Source organism: Gadus macrocephalus, chromosome 22, assembly GCF_031168955.1.
Source record: "Gadus macrocephalus chromosome 22, ASM3116895v1".
Lineage (NCBI taxonomy): Eukaryota > Metazoa > Chordata > Actinopteri > Gadiformes > Gadidae > Gadus > Gadus macrocephalus.
The window spans coordinates 1,924,294-1,947,817 of NC_082403.1; the positions used below are offsets into that span (position 1 = coordinate 1,924,294).

At 50.0% G+C, this 23,524-nt stretch overlaps 2 protein-coding genes across 3 annotated transcripts; one reads left to right on the forward strand and one right to left on the reverse strand.

The window, feature by feature from the left end:
* Positions 1–37: 37 nt before the first annotated feature.
* On the reverse strand, positions 38–11,514 carry LOC132451394 (heat shock factor protein 1-like). 2 transcript variants are annotated; one of them, XM_060043859.1, is made up of 14 exons: positions 11,078–11,514; positions 10,320–10,428; positions 9,270–9,406; positions 8,462–8,586; positions 8,016–8,091; positions 7,148–7,209; positions 6,853–6,949; positions 6,524–6,624; positions 3,720–3,859; positions 3,025–3,196; positions 2,530–2,635; positions 1,894–1,950; positions 1,739–1,790; positions 38–1,532 (listed from the first exon to the last, which is right to left on the reverse strand). In XM_060043859.1, the coding sequence occupies exons 1-14, from the start codon at positions 11,222–11,224 to the stop codon at positions 1,336–1,338; spliced, it is 1,578 nt and encodes a 525-aa protein (XP_059899842.1). In that variant the 5' UTR covers positions 11,225–11,514; the 3' UTR covers positions 38–1,335. The 2 variants fall into 2 exon arrangements, with proteins under 2 accessions (XP_059899842.1, XP_059899841.1); XM_060043858.1 differs by having other exon boundaries at positions 2,530–2,650.
* A 129-nt stretch (positions 11,515–11,643) lies between these two features.
* bop1 (BOP1 ribosomal biogenesis factor) lies at positions 11,644–21,407 on the forward strand. The gene is made up of 16 exons (XM_060043823.1): positions 11,644–11,915; positions 12,449–12,622; positions 13,348–13,449; positions 14,002–14,156; positions 14,334–14,451; positions 15,433–15,534; positions 15,894–16,118; positions 17,157–17,318; positions 17,512–17,592; positions 17,677–17,746; positions 18,108–18,240; positions 18,879–19,059; positions 19,720–20,011; positions 20,584–20,668; positions 20,756–20,863; positions 21,071–21,407. Exons 1-16 carry the CDS (start codon positions 11,766–11,768, stop codon positions 21,222–21,224), a joined length of 2,292 nt encoding a protein of 763 aa, XP_059899806.1. The 5' UTR covers positions 11,644–11,765; the 3' UTR covers positions 21,225–21,407.
* The last annotated feature ends 2,117 nt before the right edge of the window (positions 21,408–23,524 follow it).

A 23,524-nucleotide genomic window follows, 5' to 3' on the forward strand; every position in this document is an offset into this window, starting at 1 on the left:
TCGACTTTGTAGCGAAGAAGAAGAAGGACAAGGAGTTGATGCAAAACACAACTTTATTTAAAACACAGCCCACACCCGGCGGCCCTGCAGCCCCGTTGTCATGGGAACAATCGGCTGACTGGGCCGACGGGTTGCCAAGGGAACAGTCGGCTGACTGGACCGACGGGTTGCCATGGGAACAGTCGGCTGACTGGACCGACGGGTTGCCAAGGGAACAGTCGGCTGACTGGACCGACGGGTTGCCATGGGAACAGTCGGCTGACTGGACCGACGGGTTGCCATGGGAACAGTCGGCTGACTGGACCGACGGGTTGCCATGGGAACAGTCGGCTGACTGGACCGACGGGTTGCCATGGGAACAGTCGGCTGACTGGACCGACGGGTTGCCATGGGAACAGTCGGCTGACTGGACCGACGGGTTGCCATGGGAACAGTCGGCTGATTGACAGCCTAACCCCTCTTGCCCACTGCATCCATCCGTTGCTGACGGAGCCGACGGATCCAACTGAACGGATGAACCCACAATGCACCGCGGCTCCGCCCCCTTCGCAGTCAATGGGATCCGTCAACGGACGGGTGCAGTGGGCAAGGGGGTAACGGTCTGTCCGTCCATCAGCCTGTCTGACAGTCGGCCTGTCTGAGATTGTATACACGGTGTGTGACCTCTGACCCCTAGGGTCTCCAGCCTCGAGTCGATACGTCAAAAATAGATCCAGATTCTGTCTTCCTTTTGTCCTTTTGTCCAAACTATTGAAATAAATAGATCATGGCGGTAGAGGTTCCATGCTCTGCTATGTACATCATATTCACTGAGGACCTAAGAGAACACCACACACAGCAGGGGCTCCAACGCAAAACGAAACACAAAACACACAAGAAATCAACACTGAGAAAAAGATCAACCACCGCACACATGATGTCAGTAGAGGGACACTACTGTAGATTATCATAGACTACTGTAGACTCTACTGTAGACTGTACTGTAGACTGTACTGTAGACTGTACTGTAGACTGTCATAGACTCTACTGTAGACTGTACTGTAGACTCTACTGTAGACTGTACTGTAGACTGTCATAGACTCTACTGTACACTGTCATTGACTACTGTAGAATCTACTATAGACTGTCATATACTGTACTGTAGACTGTCATAGACTACTGTAGAATCTACTTTAGACTGTAATAATACTTGAGATGGTGGTTACAAGAAGGAGGAGGCGGTTGTCGTGGTTACAGGAAGTTGGGATGCTTGGGGAGAAGGAGGAGTTGTTTGTCGTGGTTACATGAAGTTGGGATGCTGGGAGGAGGAGGAGGAGGAGGAGGTGGTTGTCGTGGTTACAGGAAGTTGGGATGCTGGGTGGAGGAGGAGGTGGTTGTCGTGGAGACGGAGGGGTGGTCCTCTGGGAGGGGCGGGCTGTAGAAGGAATCCTCCTGGAGCTGCAGCAGAGAGGGCAGGTCGGCCACGCCCCCCAAGCAGCCCATTGGCTCAGGCATCAAGATGGGCGTGGTGCTGTACTGCACCAGCTGCTTCCCTGAACCAATGAGAGATGACCTTCATGTCACATGACAATCAAGAGTAGAGAGAGGATAGACAGGTAGAGAGAGAGACACAGAGAGAGAGAGAGAGAGAGAGAGAGAGAGAGACAGATAGGGGGACAGACAGACAGACAGACAGACAGACAGACAGACAGACAGACAGACAGACAGACAGACAGACAGACAGACAGACAGAGGTTACCTTCAGAGGCCGAGTGTCCGTCTGTCTCTCTTGGAGTCTCAGGAGACAGCAGCTGGAAGACAGCCTCAGTTAGGACACGCCTTCTAGGGCTGTGTGTGAGTGTGTGCGTGTGCGTGTGCGTGTGTGTGTGTGTGTACGTGTGCGTGTGTACTCACAGTGTCCAGACTGTCGAGGTCAAAATCTGCACAGGCCGATCCAGGGGAGCTGAAGAACTACACACAATACACACAGTTACACACAATACACACAGTCACACACAATACACACAGTTACCAACATTACACACAGTCACACACAGGTACACACAGTTACCCACAATACACACAGTTACACACAATACACTTCTGTTGCCATGCATGGTTGAGTCCGTCCGTTTGGTGTGTGTGTGTGGCGTGCGTGTGCGTGTGCGTGTGCGTGTGTGTGTGTGTGTTTGTCACATCATTATAAATCGCTTTGGTAAAAAGCATCTGCTGTATGCCCTCAATGTAGGAGAGTGAAGGATAGAGGAGGAGTCAAGGATAGAGGAGGAGTCTAGGTAAGAGGAGGAGGAGTCAAGGTTTGAGGAGGAAGAGTCACCTCCAAAAGGGGGAGGAGTCTAGGAGTATAGGTTAGAGGAGGATTCACCTCAACCAGGGCCAGGGGTCTAGGTTAGAGGAGGAGTCACCTCAAACAGGGGGAGGGGTCTAAATTAGAGGAGGAGTCACCACAAACAGGGGGGGGGGTCTAGGTTAGAGGAGGAGGAGCCACCCCAAACAGGGGGGAGGAGTCTAGGTTAGAGGAGGAGGAGTCACCTCAAACAGGGGGGAGGAGTCTATGTTGATGTTCTGGCCGTTGAGGAGGTGATGAAGATTCTCCAGACTGCTGTCAATGTCCTCCAGGTGCTCAGAGAGCTCTGACCTGCAATACAGAGCACTAGAACATGGTTAATACTAACTTATAGATACTACAATACTATATATACTGCAATACTTCCTCTGACAGACAAATATACATTACAATACTACCATATATTCATATATACTACAATACTACCATATATTTATACATACTACAATATGACTTCTGACCTGCTATACAGACCAATACACATGATAAATATATACATTTACTACTGTACAGTACATATTTGTTATTGTTACTAGTTAATACTACTAGTACAGTGCTCATTGTTTAATATTAATAATTTATAGGACTAGTACAGAACTTATTGATTGATAGTACTAGTACATTACTTATTGGTTAAGACTAGTAATAAATAGTACTAGAACGGCACTTATTGGTTATACCTGTCCAGACAGGCCACACTCAGACACCTCTCCTCTGGGGGGGAAGGACTGGGGGCGTGGTCAGGAAGTCTGGGGGCGTGGTCAGGATGTCTGGGGGCGTGGTCAGGAAGCTGTGATTGTGTGTTGGCGTCTACAGCTGTGGAGGAGGAGCCTAATTCCATACTGGGACTGGCTGTGAAACAAAAGATATACAGATGAACAGATTTAGAGAGATTAGGAAATGCATTAACATATTAAGAGACAGATTAACAGATGGATTAACATATTAAAAAACAGATTACATTATGTATTCACAGATTAAGAGTTGGATTAATAGATGTATTAACTAATTAAACATATGTATCAACAGATTAACAGATGTATTATCAGATTAAGAGTCGGATTAAGAGATGTATTAACAGATTAAGAGTTCGATTAACAGGAGGATTAACGGATTAAGAGATGAAATCACAGATTAAAAAATGGATTGACGGATAAAGAAACCGATTTACAGATTAAGACATAACAGATTTTTTATAGTCTTGCAACAGACTATGGGAGGGAGAATTTGATACAATGAGAAATAATTATGAAATAAGAAATATGTCCCAGCTTTAAGATGCCCATTAAAAACAGAGACGCTTACGGAGGAAGTGATAGACTAACAGAATACCAGATTGATCTAACGAATGAGGAGGAGGTAAACACAACTCTACCCGATAGCCGATTGGCTGCTGAGGGATTGGCCCCTTCGTGGTCCAATAGGATGGAGTTAAAGAAGGCGGTGGGTGAAAGGGGCGTGTCCTTCAGCTCTGGGCTGGACGGCTCCTCCTTCACTAGGACGACTGGGCTGTCGCTACGGCAACAGAACATCGTCTTCTCTTAGGATACCTGGTATACGTGTTCTCATTGCTTCACCTGGCATTAAGAGGTTCGTCACTAGTGATCACGGCTGCACTGAGAGGTGTATCATTAGTGATCACGGCTGCACTGAGAGGTGCATCACTAGTGATCACGGCTGCACTGAGAGGTGTATCACTAATGATCACGGCTGCACTGAGAGGTGTATCACTAGTCATCACGGCTGCACTGAGAGGTGTATCACTAGTGATCACGGCTGCACTGAGAGGTGCATCACTAGTGATCACGGCTGCACTGAGAGGTGTATCACTAGTGATCACGGCTGCACTGAGAGGTGTATCATTAGTGATCACAGCTGCACTGAGAGGTGTATCACTCACAAGTGATCACAGCTGCACTGAGAGGTGTATCACTAGTGATCACGGCTGCACTGAGAGGTGCATCACTAGTGATCACGGCTGCACTGAGAGGTGTATCACTAGTGATCACGGCTGCACTGAGAGGTGTATCACTAGTCATCACGGCTGCACTGAGAGGTGTATCACTAGTGATCACGGCTGCACTGAGAGGTGTATCACTAGTCATCACGGCTGCACTGAGAGGTGTATCACTAGTGATCACGGCTGCACTGAGAGGTGTATCACTAGTGATCACGGCTGCACTGAGAGGTGTATCACTAGTGATCACGGCTGCACTGAGAGGTGTATCACTAGTGATCACGGCTGCACTGAGAGGTGTATCACTAGTCATCACAGCTGCACTGAGAGGTGTATCACTAGTGATCACAGCTGCACTGAGAGGTGTATCACTAGTGATCACAGCTGCACTGAGAGGTGCATCACTAGTGATCACGGCTGCACTGAGAGGTGTATCACTAGTGATCACGGCTGCACTGAGAGGTGTATCACTAGTGATCACGGCTGCACTGAGAGGTGTATCACTAGTCATCACGGCTGCACTGAGAGGTGTATCACTAGTGATCACAGCTGCACTGAGAGGTGTATCACTAGTGATCACAGCTGCACTGAGAGGTGCATCACTAGTGATCACAGCTGCACTGAGAGGTGCATCACTAGTGATCACGGCTGCACTGAGAGGTGTATCACTAGTCATCACGGCTGCACTGAGAGGTGTATCACTAGTGATCACGGCTGCACTGAGAGGTGTATCATTAGTGATCACGGCTGCACTGAGAGGTGTATCACTAGTGATCACGGCTGCACTGAGAGGTGTATCACTAGTCATCACGGCTGCACTGAGAGGTGTATCACTAGTGATCACGGCTGCACTGAGAGGTGTATCACTAGTGATCACGGCTGCACTGAGAGGTGTATCACTAGTGATCACGGCTGCACTGAGAGGTGTATCACTAGTCATCACGGCTGCACTGAGAGGTGTATCACTAGTGATCACGGCTGCACTGAGAGGTGTATCACTAGTCATCACGGCTGCACTGAGAGGTGTATCACTAGTCATCACGGCTGCACTGAGAGGTGTATCACTAGTGATCACGGCTGCACTGAGAGGTGTATCACTAGTGATCACGGCTGCACTGAGAGGTGTATCACTAGTGATCACGGCTGCACTGAGAGGTGTATCACTAGTCATCACGGCTGCACTGAGAGGTGTATCACTAGTCATCACGGCTGCACTGAGAGGTGTATCACTAGTCATCACGGCTGCACTGAGAGGTGTATCACTAGTGATCACGGCTGCACTGAGAGGTGTATCACTAGTGATCACGGCTGCACTGAGAGGTGTATCACTAGTGATCATGGCTGCACTGAGAGGTGTATCACTAGTGATCACGGCTGCACTGAGGTGTATCACTAGTGATCACAGCTGCACTGAGAGGTGTATCACTAGTGATCACGGCTGCACTGAGAGGTGTATCACTCACAAGTGATCACAGCTGCACTGAGAGGTGTATCCCTAGTGATCACAGCTGCACTGAGAGGTGTATCACTAGTGATCACGGCTGCACTGAGAGGTGTATCACTAGTCATCACGGCTGCACTGAGAGGTGTATCACTAGTCATCACGGCTGCACTGAGAGGTGTATCACTAGTCATCACGGCTGCACTGAGAGGTGTATCACTAGTCATCACGGCTGCACTGAGAGGTGTATCACTAGTCATCACGGCTGCACTGAGAGGTGTATCACTAGTGATCACGGCTGCACTGAGAGGTGTATCACTAGTGATCACAGCTGCACTGAGAGGTGTATCACTAGTCATCACGGCTGCACTGAGAGGTGTATCACTAGTGATCACGGCTGCACTGAGAGGTGTATCACTAGTGATCACAGCTGCACTGAGAGGTGTATCACTAGTCATCACGGCTGCACTGAGAGGTGTATCACTAGTGATCACAGCTGCACTGAGAGGTGTATCACTAGTCATCACAGCTGCACTGAGAGGTGTATCACTAGTGATCACGGCTGCACTGAGAGGTGTATCACTAGTCATCACAGCTGCACTGAGAGGTGTATCACTAGTCATCACAGCTGCACTGAGAGGTGTATCACTAGTGATCACGGCTGCACTGAGAGGTCATCCCTAGTCATCACGTTTGCACATCACTAGTGCTGATGTCCTCACTCTCGAGGCCATGTTATGAAATAGACAGGTAGTCATCATGCTGATGTATTGATACTCACGGTGCATCTATCCAATCACTGCTGAGCTCCGTGGAGGTGGGCGTGACCAACTCTGTGATGTCAGAGATGATGGGGCCGGAAGTCACCGAGCTGGCCGGAGCCTACACACACACACACACACACACACACACACACACACACACACACACACACACACACACACACACACACACACACACACACACACACACACACACACACACACACACACACACACACACACACATAATAATAGTTTTGAAATGTCTGCGACAGACCGACAGACCGACAGACAGACAGACAGACAGACAGTCAGACAGTCAGACAGTCAGACAGTCAGACAGACTTACCGATATAGCGGGCGTGGCTTGCAGGGGTTCTAAGGAGTACTGACGACTATATTTGGGTATGGAGTGGGTGGAGCTTGAGTCACTCAGCATCAGAGGACTGTTGAGAGAAGAGATGACATCACATGAGAATCTCATGACATCACACGAGAAACTCATGACATCACACGAGAACCTCATGACATCACATGAGAACCTCTATACCTCTATATCTAGTATTATAGTATCATTATATATTTCATATTATAGCAGTATTATGTATGTATATTGTAGTATAATATCTTAAGTAAGTCCTTACAGTTTCCTCTTCATTCCAATAACTCTGTTCGGCTGGACGAGAGACACTAGAAACTGGATCAGCTGGAGAGAGAGAGACACCCAGTTAACACACAGACACAGAGACAGTGAGGGAGAGAGAGTACTGTGTAGAGTGATAGTACTCTGTAGTGCTGTGTATAGTACAAGTACTCTGTAGTATTAGTACTGTGTAGTACTATGGCCCATTTCCCCAGGAGAGTGTGGGTCGGTTCAGTCTGCAACGGTCAAGACAGGTCGCGTTTCCACCGCCAAAAGTGGGCGTGGCCCGGACTGAGCCGTACTCGTCTCGCTGTACTCCTCCGTTGGGGTACTGAGACGCCTGAAAGGGTGCCGGCAAGTTCGAGCTACACACGCCGTCCGTTGATTGGTCGACAGGATCGCACTTCCGTGCGACAGGGGAACAATAACAAGCAAGCGCAGTACTCGCGATGTATCTCTGGACAACAGCGAAAGCTTTGTTTATTGAAGACAATTTTGCGCAAAAGTTTGCCGTCCCTCATGGACGGCGTACATTGTTGATCTTTGTTCATCGCGTTCTTCTCTTTCCTTGGGTTTATAAGCAGGCTACACCGTGGGGGGCTGCAATGAGTTCACGATGCTTACATAGCTGCTGCGGCTATCGCCCTCCGGCTTAAACCCCTATCATAAGGGTAACGTCGGCGCTGGAAACGCGAGCCGTAACGGAGCTGGGCGATACCACACCCTCGCTACTGGGCTGAGGCGCGCTGGGTCCGAAGCGCACCCGCCGGGGGGAAAAGGGGCATAGTACTGTGTATTTCTAGTACTGTGGAGAACTAGTACTGTATAGTACTACTGTGTGTGTACTAGTGCTGTGTAGAGGACGGTACCTTGTTGACGACCTTCTGCTGCTGGGCGTGTTTCTGTCTCAGAGTGGCGACCTCTCTCCACAACGCCTCGTTCTCACTGCGCACACACACACACAAACACACATTATCAACACGTTATACACACACACAAACATTATATACACACACACAAACGTAACACATTATGTACACACACCAAAACAATTCTATGCACACACACACACACACCCATTACAACACCTTATACACACCAACAATATACATTATACACACACACACACACACATTATACACACACACACACATACACATTATACACACACAAACAATATGAACACACACACATTCATTGGCCACCAGTGTAATACAACAAACTTTTAAACATAGAAGACATACAGACGGCCAGACGGCCAGACGGCCAGACGGTCAGACAGACAGACATACTGACGTCAGACAGACAGACATACTGCTTCATGGTGGTGATCTTGGAGTCGATGTTCTCCTGCTTGCCCTTCATCAGCTGCATGTCGTTGAGGATCTTGGAGACCTCCTCCGGGTACACCTTCCCCTCCTCCTGCTTCCCAGAGGACACCTGTGGACACGCCCTTATACGGTCAACTGGGGACACGCCCTTATACGGTCAACTGGAGCAACCGCCCTTATACGGTCAACTGGGGACACGCCCTTATACGGTCAACTGGAGCAACCGCCCTTATACGGTCAACTGGAGCACCGTTTACATTTAGACTAATACCGGCGCTCCAAATTAGGTAGGCTATAGGCCATAGGCAGAGATACGGACGCAGTAAGGTATTGCAGTAATACGAGTGATTGAAATTGCCATTTAAACCACCAAAGCAGCCCAAGCACAATGAAAACAGTTCATGCTTCAAGTCACACTGGGCGCAGCCATCTTGAATTCTGTCTCGGAATTTTGCTCGGTCACCACTGAGTTCAACCGAGATGGCGAGTTCGCCGTCCGAGGAAAACGACGGCGTGTTTGTGCGTGTTGCTAGGCAACGTCCTCGGACCTCCGAGACGGATGGATATTAAAACGCAGCATTAGACCCGTTCATTCACACACGACAGCGGGGTCGACATTCAGCTAGGAGGAGCCGGGGATCGAACCAGCAACCTTCTGGTTACCAGCCAAGCCGCTCTACCCCCTGCGCTACTGCCGCCCACCCACATGCCCTTATATGGTCACCTGGTGCACGCCCCTATATGGAGCACCTGCCCTTATATAGGATGGGGGGGTGAAAGAGGAGGACTTACAGGCGGGACCTTGCGCTTGATGTGGTCGAGCAGCTGCTGCTGTCCTCGGCTGAAGAAGGGATGCTGGAACTCAGTGTCCTCCTTCTCTGGCTTCAGCAGCCCGCCATGCTCCATGTGCACCACCTTCCTGAACCCGTCTGATCACATGACACACATGTTAGGGTCACATGACGCATGGGAGGATCACATGAGGCATGCGAGGGTCAAGTTACGCATGTTTGGATCACATGACACATGGGAGGATCACATGAGGCATGTGAGGATCACATGACACACGTGTTAGGATAACTTGACACTTGGGAGGATCCCATGACACACATGTTAAGATCACATGACACACATGTTAGGATCACATGACGCATGGGAGGATCACATGAGGCATGTGAGGATCAAGTTACGCATGTTAGGATCACATGACACATGTGAGGATCCCATGACACACATGTTAAGATAACATGACACACGTGTTAGGATAACATGACACTTGGGAGGATGACATGACAAAAATGCTAAGATCACGCGACACACATGTTAAGATGACATGACACAATGTGGGATCACATGACAATTTTAGGATCACATGACACATAATGTAAAGATCACATGACAAGCATGTTCTGTGTCAACCCTCAACTGTTATATCATTATATGACAGCATATTGATGTCATTTGCACGGTATTTCTGCACTCACAATTTTTCCACTAGGACACTTTACAACCTATTATCACTGTTTTATTTTTTCTTGTTACCTTCTTTCTTTCTCTCTTTCTTTATTATTATGGTGCTGCTGCTTACTTTTATTTCACTTTTTTGTACTTACTTACTTTGTCGATCGTGTTGTATTGCTGCTGCTAGGTTGCGGAACCAAGCCTAAGAATTAACTCTTGTTCACGACAAGATGCAATCAAATAAACTCTGAATCTGAATATGAACATAAGGATCCACACACATATAGACACGCACTGAGGAGACCAACACACATGTTAGGATCACATGATATGCTGACACACACTTAGGAGATCAACAACACACAGACACACAATACTCACACATGTTGAGCTGGCGGATGAAGCTGGCCATGTTGTTGTGTTTGAAGAACTTTGGCAGAACGTCCTTCGAGAAGCGGGCGTGTTCCAACACATGGAAGCTGCTCCCGCTCTGACACACACACACACACACACACACACACACACACACACACACACACACACACACACACACACACACACACACACACACACACACACACACCACACACACACACACACACACACACACACACACACACACACATTATAAACATTATAATTAGTCTGATAATAAACTAGATTAGAAGACTGGTAATTAGTAATGTTGTAGTCATGTTATAGTCATGTTATAGTCATGTTGTAATCATATTTTAGTCATGTTTTAGAAATGTTTTAGCCATGTTTTAGTCATATTGTAGTAATGTTGTGGTCATGGTATAGTAACATCATAGTCTTTTTGTAGTCATGTTATATTGACATTAGTCATGTTGTATTCCTTTTATAGTAACATCATAGTCTTTTTGTAGTCATGTTATATTGACATTATAGTCATGTTGTAGTCATGTAGTCATGTTGTAGTCATGGTATAGTCATGTTATAGCTATGTTGTAGTGACGCTATAGTGATGTTATAGTGATGTTGTAGTCATGTTATGGTGAAGTTATAGAGACGTTATAGTGATGTTGGACATGTTATAGTGATGTTATAGTGACGTTATAGTTACGTTATGGTACTGTTATAGTCACGTTATAGTCATGTGATAGTCCTGTTATACTAACTGGGCTCCAGCAGATCAGGTCGTCGGTGTCGGGGTCTTCCACCAGCATCCAGAGTTTGGTGAGGAAGGCAGGGACGTTGGGGTTAGGGTTAGAGACTCCTGGTGGTCCTCCTCCCCCTCCTCCTGGTCCTCCGTGGAGATCCATCATCACAGATCCACTAAACTAAGCTTAAAACCCCGACTCTACGGAGAGTTAGGCGGCTTAAGTTTGAACTACGAAAAAGAACTCGTTAACGTGACGATCAAAGCAACTGAAACCCCCAAACTAAACGGAGATGATTGTCTTCTCTCAGTAGACGTTATGGGTAGGAGAGGAAGCGACCAATAAAGACCAAACTAAAGCTTTAGGAGACGAAACGAGAGCGAAAGAACAAACTATGAAGTGCGTAGTGGAGCGTCGCGCCTCGATGACGTTGACGTCTCAAAAAATATATATTTATTAATCTAAATCCAAATATTTTTAAAAACACAACAATGAATCTTGGGAAACCTAGTCTCGTATTATAATAAGTGCATTTACTTTAATTTTTAATATTACGTTGGACAACACATGCACTTCCGGATAACCCGGAAGTGTATCGTCTGAACTGTGACCCTGTCCCACGTTGTCCGCGGTGTGGCTGTCGGCGGAGTGTTGTGAGTGTTGTGAGTGTGACCCGTTACTGAGACCCGTTACTGAGACACACAACATGCCGACAACAAGCGACCAGGACGCTAAAGTAGAGCCGCGGGCCGCCATGAGCAAGACCCCGGAGAAGAGGAGCAAGACCCCGGAGAAGAGGAGCAAGACCCCGGAGAAGAGGAGAGCCGAGGAGGAGGAGGAGGATGAGGAGGAACTGGTGAGGAACCATTACCAGTCTGCCATTAGCTACATTACCAGTCTGCCCATACCTCCGTTACCAGTCTGCCCATATCTCCATTACCAGTCAGCCCATAGCTCTATTACCAGTCTCCCCATAGCTCCATTACCAGTCTCCGGTCCCCTAATCAAAGCATGCCAGGCCCAAACGGGCCTGGCATGCTTTGATTCTTGATTTAAACATAGTGGTTACTAGATAAGACCTCTAATGTGACTGTGAACAGTGGGTTAACCAGTGTGTTTACCAGTGTGTTACAAGTATGTCTCTAGCTCCCAGTGTGTTAACCTGTATGTGTGTGTCTCCAGCTCCCAGTATCACCAGTATGTATCCAGTTCTCAGCATGTTAACCAGTATGTCTCTAGCTCCCAGTATAACCAGTATGTGTGTGTCTCCAGCTCTCGGTCTGTTAACCATTATGTCTCCAGGTCCCAGTATAACCAGTGTGTCTCCAGCTCACAGTATAACCAGTATGTCTCTAGCTCCCAGTATAACCAGTATGTGTGTGTCCCCAGCTGCCAGTGGCTGTGGAGGGTTCCTCGCTGGCTCTCGAGGGCTCCTCAGACAGCGAGGAGAGTTTGTTCTCCGGCCTCGAGGAATCCGGCAGCGACAGTGAGGAAGACGATGAGGATGAGGAAGAGGAAGGTGTTCCTGGGAGCGCAGTGGACCCCGACGGTGGGAACTCTCAGGTGAGGAGGAGCGAGAATACCACGGTATCGTACGAGAGGTTACGATTGAGGGTAGCTGTGTGTGTGTACGGGTTAGTGTGTGTGTGTGCGTGTGTGTGTGTGTACAGTTAAGTGTTTGTGTATAGGTTAGCGTGTGTGTGTATAAGGGTTACTGTGTGTACGGGTGAGTGTGTGTGTACGGGTAATTGGGTGTGTGCATTGGTTAGTACTAGTACAAGTACTTACAAGTACATTTGGGTATCTGCCGATTCGAGTTCTTAATAAAAAACCATGAGATAAAAAATAAATAATGATAACACAGAGCAGCATGATCTGATGCACCCTGTCACAATGAAGCCTAAGAGCTGCGGGTCACTGCATGACGGCTCAGGTCATCCTGAGGAAACACATGGGTTGAATGTGAACTAGGGATTGATATGGATTTTTTTTAGGGCCGATACCAATTCTTTTTCATCAGCCTTAGCCGATGATCGATGCGGCGATACCCATTTTCTTGAGCAGATATTTGGAGCCGATACTGATTTTGCTGCCTAAATTTTCATCATAAAAATGACACAATGATGATAAAAATTTAAAAAAGGAACATTTATTGAACTGTCTGTAAAATATATAAAAAATTGTCCGATACACGTAAAAAACGCAAATATCAAGATCACTAATGTGAACCCTGCCTGAGCCCAGAGAATGATAACTGCTGGTAATTATACTGATGCTCCTGTGTTCAGGAAACGGTGGAGGAAGGAGAAGAGAGGGGGATGACGGAGAAGGAGAGAGCCCTCCTCAAGGACAAAACGGACGAATACGACCACGACTCATCTGACGAAGAGGTACGATCGCACCCATTGTAAAGGTGATGTAGATCACATCCACTGTAAAGGTGATGAATCACATCCACTCTGTAAAGGTGACCGATCACATCCACACTGTAAAGGTGATGAATCACATCCACACTGTAAAGGTGATGGATCATACCCACACTGTTAAGGTGATGTAGATCACATGCACTGTAAAGGTGATGTAGATCACATGCACTGTAAAGGTGATGTAGATCACATCCACACTGTTAAGGTGATGTAGATCACATGCACTGTAAAGGTGATGTAGATCACATCCACTGTAAAGGTGATGTAGATCACATCCACACTGTAAAGGTGATGTAGATCGCATCCACTGTAAAGGTGATGTAGATCACATCCACTGTAAATATGATGTAGATCACATCCACTGTAAAGGTGGTGTAGATCACATCCACTGTAAAGGTGATGTAGATCACACCCACACTGTAAAGGTGATGTAGATCACATCCACTGTAAAGATGATATGTTGTTATTGATGATGGTGTTGGGTTATTGATGATATTCTGTGTTCTGTGACTGCAGGACATCAGGAACACGGTCGGGAACATCCCCATGGAATGGTACAAGGACTTCCCTCACATTGGCTACGACCTGGACGGGAAGAAGATCCTCAAGCCAATCAGGAACAAGGATGAGCTCGATGACTTCCTGGACAAGATGGAGAACCCTGATTACTGGTGAGAGCTCCTCTGTTTATACATACTTATTATTCAGAACGCGCACACACACACACACACACACACACACACACACACACACACACACACACACACACACACACACACACACACACACACACACACACACACACACACACACACACACACACACTAATACCTGCTTCCTGTGTGTAGGCGGACCGTCCCGGACAAGCAGACAGGAAGTGAGATCGTCCTCACAGACGACCAGGTGGACCTCGTCCACCGCCTGCAGAGAGGACAGTTTGGAGATGTCAACTTTAACCAGTACCAGGTGAGAGAGAGACACTAACCAGGACCAGGTGAGAGAGAGACACTAACCAGGACCAGGTGAGAGAGAGACACTAGCCAGGACCAGGTGAGAGAGAGACACTAGCCAGGACCAGGTGAGAGAGAGACACTAACCTGGGGAGAGAGAGAGACACTAGCCAGGACCAGGTGAGAGAGAGACACTAACCTGGGGAGAGAGAGAGAGAGACACTAACCATTACCAGGTGAGAGAGAGACACGAACCTGGGGAGAGAGAGAGAGAGATACTAGCCAGGACCAGGTGAGAGAGAGACACTAACCTGGGGAGAGAGAGAGACACTAGCCAGGACCAGGTGAGAGAGAGACACTAACCTGGGGAGAGAGAGAGAGACACTAGCCAGGACCAGGTGAGAGAGAGACACTAGCCAGGACCAGGTGAGAGAGAGACACTAGCCAGGACCAGGTGAGAGAGAGACACTAGCCAGGACCAGGTGAGAGAGAGACACTAGCCAGGACCAGGTGAGAGAGAGACACACTATCCAGGACCAGGTGAGAGAGAGACACTAACCAGTACCAGGTGAGAGAGACACTAGCCAGGACCAAGTGAGACACACTAACCAAGAGAGAGAGAGAGAGAGAGAGAGAGACACTAGCCAGTACCAGGTGAGACAGACACTAACCAGGAGAGGGAGAGGGAGAGAGAGAGAGAGAGAGAGAGAGAGAGAGACACTAGCCAGTACCAGGTGAGACAGACACTAACCAGGAGAGGGAGAGAGAGAGAGAGAGAGAGAGAGAGAGAGAGAGAGAGAGAGAGAGAGAGAGAGAGAGAGAGAGAGAGAGAGAGAGAGACACTAGCCAGTACCAGGTGAGACAGACACTAACCAGGAGAGAGAGAGGGAGACACTAGCCAGTACCAGGTGAGAGAGAGACTAACCAGTACAGAGAGAGACACTAACCAGGAGAGAGAGAGAGGGGGACCCACTAACGGGTGTCTGCTGTGTTCCAGCCCACAGTGGAGTTCTTCAGCGGGGAGGTGATGATCCACCCGGTGACCAACCGGCCCGAGGACAAGCGCAGCTTCATCCCCTCGCTGATCGAGAAGGCCAAGGTAGGAGGGGGGGCCGGACCCTCCGGGGGGGGGGGGGGGGGGGCTTGGGGGGTGTGTGTGCGTGTGTGTGTGTGTGTCTCTAACTCTGTGGTGTGTTTGTGTGTCTAACTCGCCGGTGTGTGTGTAACTGGACCGTGTGTGTGTGTGTAACTCCGCGGTGTGTGTGTAACTCGACCGTGTGTGTGTGTATCTCGGCGGTGTGTGTGTAACTTGACTGTGTGTGTGTGTGTATCTCGGCGGTGTGTGTGTGTGTAACTGGGCGGTGTGTGTGTGTAACTGGGCGGTGTGTGTGTGTGTGTGTGTGTGTGTGTGTGTAACTGGGCGGTGTGTGTGTGTAACTGGGCGTGTGTGTGTGTCAGGTGTCCAAGCTGGTCCACGCCATCAAGATGGGCTGGATCCGCCCCCGGCGCTCCAAGGAGGAGCGGGCCGAGGAGGCGGGGCGCTACTACGACCTGTGGGCCAGCGAGGACCCCAACGCCATCCTGGGGCGCCACAAGATGCACGTCCCGGCGCCCAAGCTGAGGCTGCCGGGCCACGAGGAGTCGTACAACCCCCCCCCGGAGTACCTGCTGAGCGAGGAGGAGGTAGGAGACGCACGGGACGGACACACACGGGACCACACCGAGACCGCACACACACACACACACACACACACACACAGGACCACACCGAGACCGCACACACACACACACACACACACAGGACCACACCGAGACCGCACACACACACACACACACACACACACACACAGGACCACACCGAGACCGCACACACACACACACACAGGACCACACCGAGACCGCACACACACACACACACAGGACCACACCGAGACCGCACACACACACACACACACACACACACACACACACACACACACGGGACCACACCGAGACCGCACACACACACACACACACACACACGGGACCACACCGAGACCGCACACACACACACACAGGACCACACTGAGACCGCACACACACACACACACACACACAGGGCCACACCGAGACCACACACACACACACACAGACACACACGGGACCACACCGAGACCGCACACACAGACACACACACACGGGACCACACCGAGACCGCACACACACACACACACACACACACACACACACAGACACACACAGGACCACACCGAGACCGCACACAGACACACACAGGACCACACTGAGGCCGCAAACACACACAGACAGACACATGGCCGTACCTAGACCACACGCACGCACGCACGCACACACACACACACACACACACACACAGGACCACACTGAGGCCGCAAACACACACACGACCGCCAAAACCACACACACACGCATACAGGACCACACTGAGGCCGCAAACACACACAGACACACACACGACCGCCAAAACCACACACACACGCATACAGGACCACACGCACACATGACCACGCACACACACACACACGACAACATACACGACCACGCACACTCACACGACCATTCACGCACACACGACCGCGCACCCACATGGACACCCACTTGACCACACACACAAGACAACGCACACAAACTTGACCACACACTGGACCATGCAGAGCTCCACACACTCACGCCTCTGTGTTTGTGTGTGTGTGTGTCTGTCAGCGTCTGGCCTGGGAGCAGCTGGACCCCGAGGACAGGAAGACGACGTACCTGCCCAGGAAGTTCTCCTGCCTGCGCGCCGTGCCCTCGTACTCCCGCTTCATCCACGAGCGCTTCGAGAGGTGCCTGGACCTCTACCTGTGTCCCCGGCAGAGGAAGATGAGGGTAACGCACGCACGCACGCACTCACACACTCTCTCACACACTCACACCTCCGTTGATGAGGCGGGGGGCCGGTCGCTCTGAGCTTCATGCCGTGGGGGAGAGCGACCCCGGTGCTCAAAGTAACTGTGACTAACCGGTTAAGTCCATCTCCAAGTTAACCCCCTCTCTCTCGCTCTCGCTCTCTCTCTCTCAGGTCAATGTGAATCCAGAGGATTTGATTCCAAAGCTTCCAAAACCCAAAGACCTGCAGCCCTTCCCTACGACCCAGTCACTGGTACGCACACATACACACACGTAATATATATATATCCATGACATATATTTGTATGTCATATATTTGTGTGTTTATGTTTTCCAGGTATACCGCGGTCACACAGGCTTGATTCGCTCCATCAGTGTTTCTCCAACTGGCCAGTGGCTTCTCTCAGGTAATAATAAATTTTATTTGTAGAGCACTCATAGTGCGGTAGTGAGGTACTGATGTGTTCATGTCCTGTGAGTATTTGCAGGTAGTGATGTGTTCATGTCCTGTGGATATTTTCAGGTTGGGATGTGTTCATGTCCTGTGGGTATTTGCAGGTTGGGATGTGTTCATGGCCTGTGGATTGTTGCAGGTAGTGGTGTGTTCATGTCCTGTGGGTATTTGCAGGTAGTGGTGTGTTCATGTCCTGTGGATAGTTGCAGGTAGTGGTGTGTTCATGTCCTGTGGGTATTTGCAGGTAGTGGTGTGTTCATGTCCTGTGGGTATTTGCAGGTAGTGGTGTGTTCATGTCCTGTGGGTATTTGCAGGCAGTGATGACGGCACGGTGCGGTTCTGGGAGGTGGTTTCTTCCCGCTGTGTGAAGACGGTCCAGGTGGGCGGAGCCGTGAGGAGCGTCGCCTGGAACCCCAACCCAGCGGTCTGTCTGGTGGCCGTCGCTGTGTAAGAGACCCCCACCTTAACTAGACTAGCCCCCGCCTTAACTAGACTAACCAGCACCTTAACTAGACTAACCCCCGCCTTAACTAGACTAACCCCCGCCTTAACTAGACTAACCCCCACCTTAACTAGACTAACCCCCACCTTAACTAGACTAACCCCCACCTTAACTAGACTAACCTCCATCTTAACTAGACTAACCCCCTCCTTAACTAGACTAACCCCCTCCTTAACTAGACTAACCCCAGCCTTAACTAGACTAACCCCAGCCTTAACTAGACTAACCCCTGCCTTAACCAGACTAACCCTGAGACTAACTAGACTAACCCTTAGCTTAACTAGACTAACCCTTAGCCTGACTAGACTAACCCTTAGCTCAACTAGATTAACCCTTGGCTCAATCACACTAACCCTTAGCCAAAGTAGACTAACCCTTAGCCTAACTAGACTAACCCTTAGCCTTACTAGACTAACCCTTAGCCTTACTAGACTAACCCTTAGACTAACCGTCCTTAACCCTAACTAGACCGACCGCGCTCACTAGGGTAGACTGTCCATAACTTGTGGACATGTTGTAGAGAAGCCTGAGGTCCAGAGCCTCACTAACGTGTCTGTCTGTCTGTCTACCTCCCTCCCTCTAGTGGTTGTGACGTGTTACTGCTGTGTCCCTCCCTGGGCGACCGGCTGCTGATTGGCTCCACCGAGCAGCTCCTCTCTTCCTATCAGCCGCCAGAAGAGAAGGGGGAGGAGCTTGTTGTCTGGACGACCACTGAAGGGGAGGAGCATAGCCAGGGCGTACGCCTGAGACTCACACATCCCAAGGTACGCACGCACACCTGGGGATTAGGGGTGGGTTCACTAGTAGTGTGGGTGTGTTGACTAGTAGGGTGGGTTTCTGTTGACTAGTAGTGTTACCTAGCAGTGTGTGTTGACTACCAGTGTTAACTAGTAGTGTGTGTTTAACCAGGCAGTGCAGCATATGGTGTGGCACTCTAAGGCCCCTAGTAGTGCTGACTAGTAGTGTGTTAACAAGTAGTGTTAACTAGCAGTGTGTGTTGACTAGTAGTGTTAACTAGGAGTGTTAACTAGCAGTGTGTGTTGACTAGTAGTGTTAACTAGGAGTGTTAACTAGCTGTGTGTTTACTAGTAGTGTTAACTAGCAGTGTTTGTTGACTAGTAGTGTGTTGACGATTAGTGTGTTAACTAGTCGTGTTAACTAGCAGCTTGTGTTACCAGGTGGTGCTGCAGGTGGTGTGGCACTCAAAGGGCGACTACCTGTCCTCCGTGATACCCCTAGTAGTGTTAACTAGCATTGTGTGTGAACTAGTCGTGTTAACTAGCAGTGTGTGTGTTAACCAGGCGGTGCAGCAGGTGGTGTGGCACTCTAAGGGCGACTACCTGTCCTCCGTGATGCCCCTAGTAGTGTTAACTAGCATTGTGTGTGAACTAGTCGTGTTAACTAGCAGTGTGTGTGTTAACCAGGCGGTGCAGCAGGTGGTGTGGCACTCTAAGGGCGACTACCTGTCCTCCGTGATGCCCCAGCCCTCCAGCCACCTGCAGGTGCTGGTGCACCAGGTGAGCCGGAGGCGGAGCCAGAACCCGTTCCGCCGCAGCAAGGGCCTGGTGCAGTGCGTATCCTTCCACCCGCTGAGGCCCTACTTCTTCGTGGCCACGCAGCGCTCCGTCCGCGTCTACAACCTCATCAAGCAGGAGATGACCAAGAAGCTGCAGGCCAACTCCAAGTGGATCTCCAGCATGGCCGTGCACCCCGCAGGTAACCAATCACAGCTCGGCAGGTAACCAATCACAGCTCGGCAAGTAACCAATCGCAGCTCGGCAGGTAACCAATCACAGCTCGGCGAGGTAACCAATCAGAGCTCGGCCTGACCCTCAGAGCCAATCACAGCTCGGCCTGAACCAGTCCCCTCCCAGTCCCCTCTCAGTCCCCTCCCACTCCTCCCAGTCAGACCATTCTCCTCCCAGTCCCCCCTCAGTCTCCTCCCAGTCCCCCCTCAGTCTCTTCCCAGTCCCTTCTCAGTCCCCTCCCAGTCCTCCCAGTCCTCCCAGTCCCCCCCCACTCCTCCCAGTCAGACCATTCTCCTCCCAGTCCCCCCTCAGTCTCCTCCCAGTCCCCCCTCAGTCTCTTCCCAGTCCCTTCTCAGTCCCCTCCCAGTCCTCCCAGTCCTCCCACTCCTCCCAGTCCCCCCCCAGTCCTCCCAGTCAGACCATTCTCCTCCCAGTCCCCCCCCAGTCCTCCCAGTGCTCCCAGTCCGACCAGTGCTCCCAGTCCGACCAGTGCTCCCAGTCCTCCCAGTGCTCCCAGTCTGACCAGTGCCTGTGTTCCAGGGGACAATGTGATCTGTGGGAGCTACGACTGCCGCCTGGCCTGGTTCGACCTCGACCTCTCAACCAAACCCTACAAGATGCTCCGGTAAGCCCCGCCTCCGGTCCTCATGTGTTGTGCTGGAGGAGGTTGTGTGGTCGCCGTGGTAACTAACTGCTGTGATGCGTTGCCTAGGCACCATAAGAAGGCGGTGAGGGGCGTGGCCTATCACCCCAGCTACCCGCTGTTCGCCTCCGCCTCTGACGACGGCTCTGTCATCGTCTGTCACGGGACCGTGTACAAGTGAGACACACACACACACACTCACACTCACACACACACACACACACACACACAGGTAGACGCAAGCACGTACACCAACACGTGCACACATCTACAGACGCACACAGAGACACACGCACACATACGAACACATTTGTTCGTACACGTGCAGACACACACCCCCCCCCCTCTCTGTAGTTAAGCCCTGTGTGTCTCTCTCTCGCCCAGCGACCTGCTCCAGAACCCGCTCATCGTCCCCGTGAAGGTGCTCCGGGGTCACACTGTGACCAATGACCTCGGAGTTCTGGACGTGACCTTTCACCCCAGCCAACCCTGGCTCTTCTCCTGCGGCGCAGACGCAACCATCAGGCTCTTCACCTAGTCGCCCCCGGCAACCACATCAGCCTCTTCCTCGTCCCCCGGTCGCCCCCCGGCAACCGTCAGCCCCATCCCCCAGTTGCCCCCGGCAACCATCGGGCTGTTCACCTCGTCGCCCCCCGGCAACCAAGCGTGTCATCTGTCTTCTGTCGGCTGTTCTGTTTTTAATAAAGCTCAGTTTTTCTCAGTGCGTGTGCTGGTTTGTGTTGAGCACGGTCAGTTCTACGTCAGGACAATATCTACGTCACCATATCAAATATGAATCATAAAGCCTGCTGGGCCTTCCAGCACCCACCCATACCTCCCATACCACCACCACCACCTCCACCCATACCACCACCACCCATACCTCCCATACCACCTCCACCCCCACCCACACCACCACCACCCATACCACCTCCACCCCCACCCACACCACCACCACCCATACCTCCCATACCACCACCACCTCCACCTCCACCCATACCACCACCACCCCCACCCATACCTCCCATACCACCTCCACCACCACCACCCATACCACCTCCACCCCCACCCACACCACCACCACCTCCACCTTCACCCACACCACCCCCACCCACACCACCACCACCCCCACCACCACCACCACCACCACACCACCTCCACCCATACCTCCCATACCACCTCCACCCCCACCCACACCACCACCACCCACACCACCACCACCTCCACCCCCCCACCCACACCACCACCACCCATACCTACTCCACCACCACCCCCACCACCTCCACCCCCACCCACACCACCTCCACCCATACCTCCCATACCACCTCCACCCCCAACCACCACCACCTCCACCCCCACCCACACCACCACCACCCACACCACCACCACCCATACCTACTCCACCCACACCACCACCACCCCCACCACCTCCACCCCCACCCATACCACCTCCACACCCCCACCCCCACCACCACCACCCATACCTACTCCACCCCCACCCATACCACCCCCACCCCTCAGTCATACCTCCCCCACCAATACCCCCCCACCCCTCATCTCCTCCACCCTCAGTCATACCTCCTCCACCCCTCCCCCATACCTCAGTCATACCTCCCCCACCCCTCAGTCATACCTCCACCCCCCATGTGAAGAACCAGGAACAGCTCCTTGTAACAACACCTCCTCAGACCTCCGTCACTATCGCAGCGATCCGCTGACTCAAGACTTTGTTCTGGACTTTGTGGCCCTGAGTCTGACGTCCCTCAGAAAGAGAAGAGACTTCCCCAGTGTTCTACAGAGAACTGTTCTCCAGAAGGTCCTGTAAACTCACCTCAGTGTTCTACAGAGAACTGTTCTCCAGAATGTCCTCTAAACTCACCTCAGTGTTCAACAGAGAACTGTTCTCCAGAATGTCCTCTAAACTCACCTCAGTGTTCAACAGAGAACTGTTCTCCAGATTCAGAAGACCCTCTAAACATCGTCGTGGTGAAATATCGCGATGCTGCCAGCGGCTGTTTGCCTCTCCATCTAGCGAACTATGGTGGTGAAATATCGCGATGCTACCAGCAGCTGTCTGCCTCCATCTAGCGAACTATCGAAGATCCAAATAGTGCAATGCTGTGTGCATCATGTACTGTCATATCTTATTAAATTTTATAAAATTTTATTTACTAATTCACATTAATAGTCTTTCTGATGATATAATTAGAACACATCGTAAAACACAGCATTCTGAAAATAATTTACGAAAAAATCGGAATTTGGGAAAAAATAAAACAGATTTCTAAGGCTCTATATTAACATTTAGGAGACGCTTTAATCAAAAGAGACTTACAATAAGTTAATTACATTTATCAGAAAGGGGGGAAACAAAATATCGACATCGGTACAGTAAGGACTATATATTATATACACTATAATACATTATATTATATATAATATATGTAATATAGATCCCATAGGGCACTTGATGTTGATCATCATATGAGATAAGTGAGCAGGATAAAAACCATAAAAGATCTGTTTTACTGTCTATATATATATATATATATATTACTATTTTTTACTTCTATCGATACATTATTAATAATACTAAAAATATTTATAATATGAAATATATTGTTATTTATAGAACAATAGAACATGATATAATATCCTATTTGTAACATTGACTTAACTTTATTAATTTATGTCGAACATTGAGATCACATTAATTAAACCTCTATAATACATACATAAATAAATCATAAATAAAACGTTTAAATTATTATATATAGAATATGTAGCCTTCCTCCAATACACACACGCACACACGGACGCGCGCGCACACACACACAC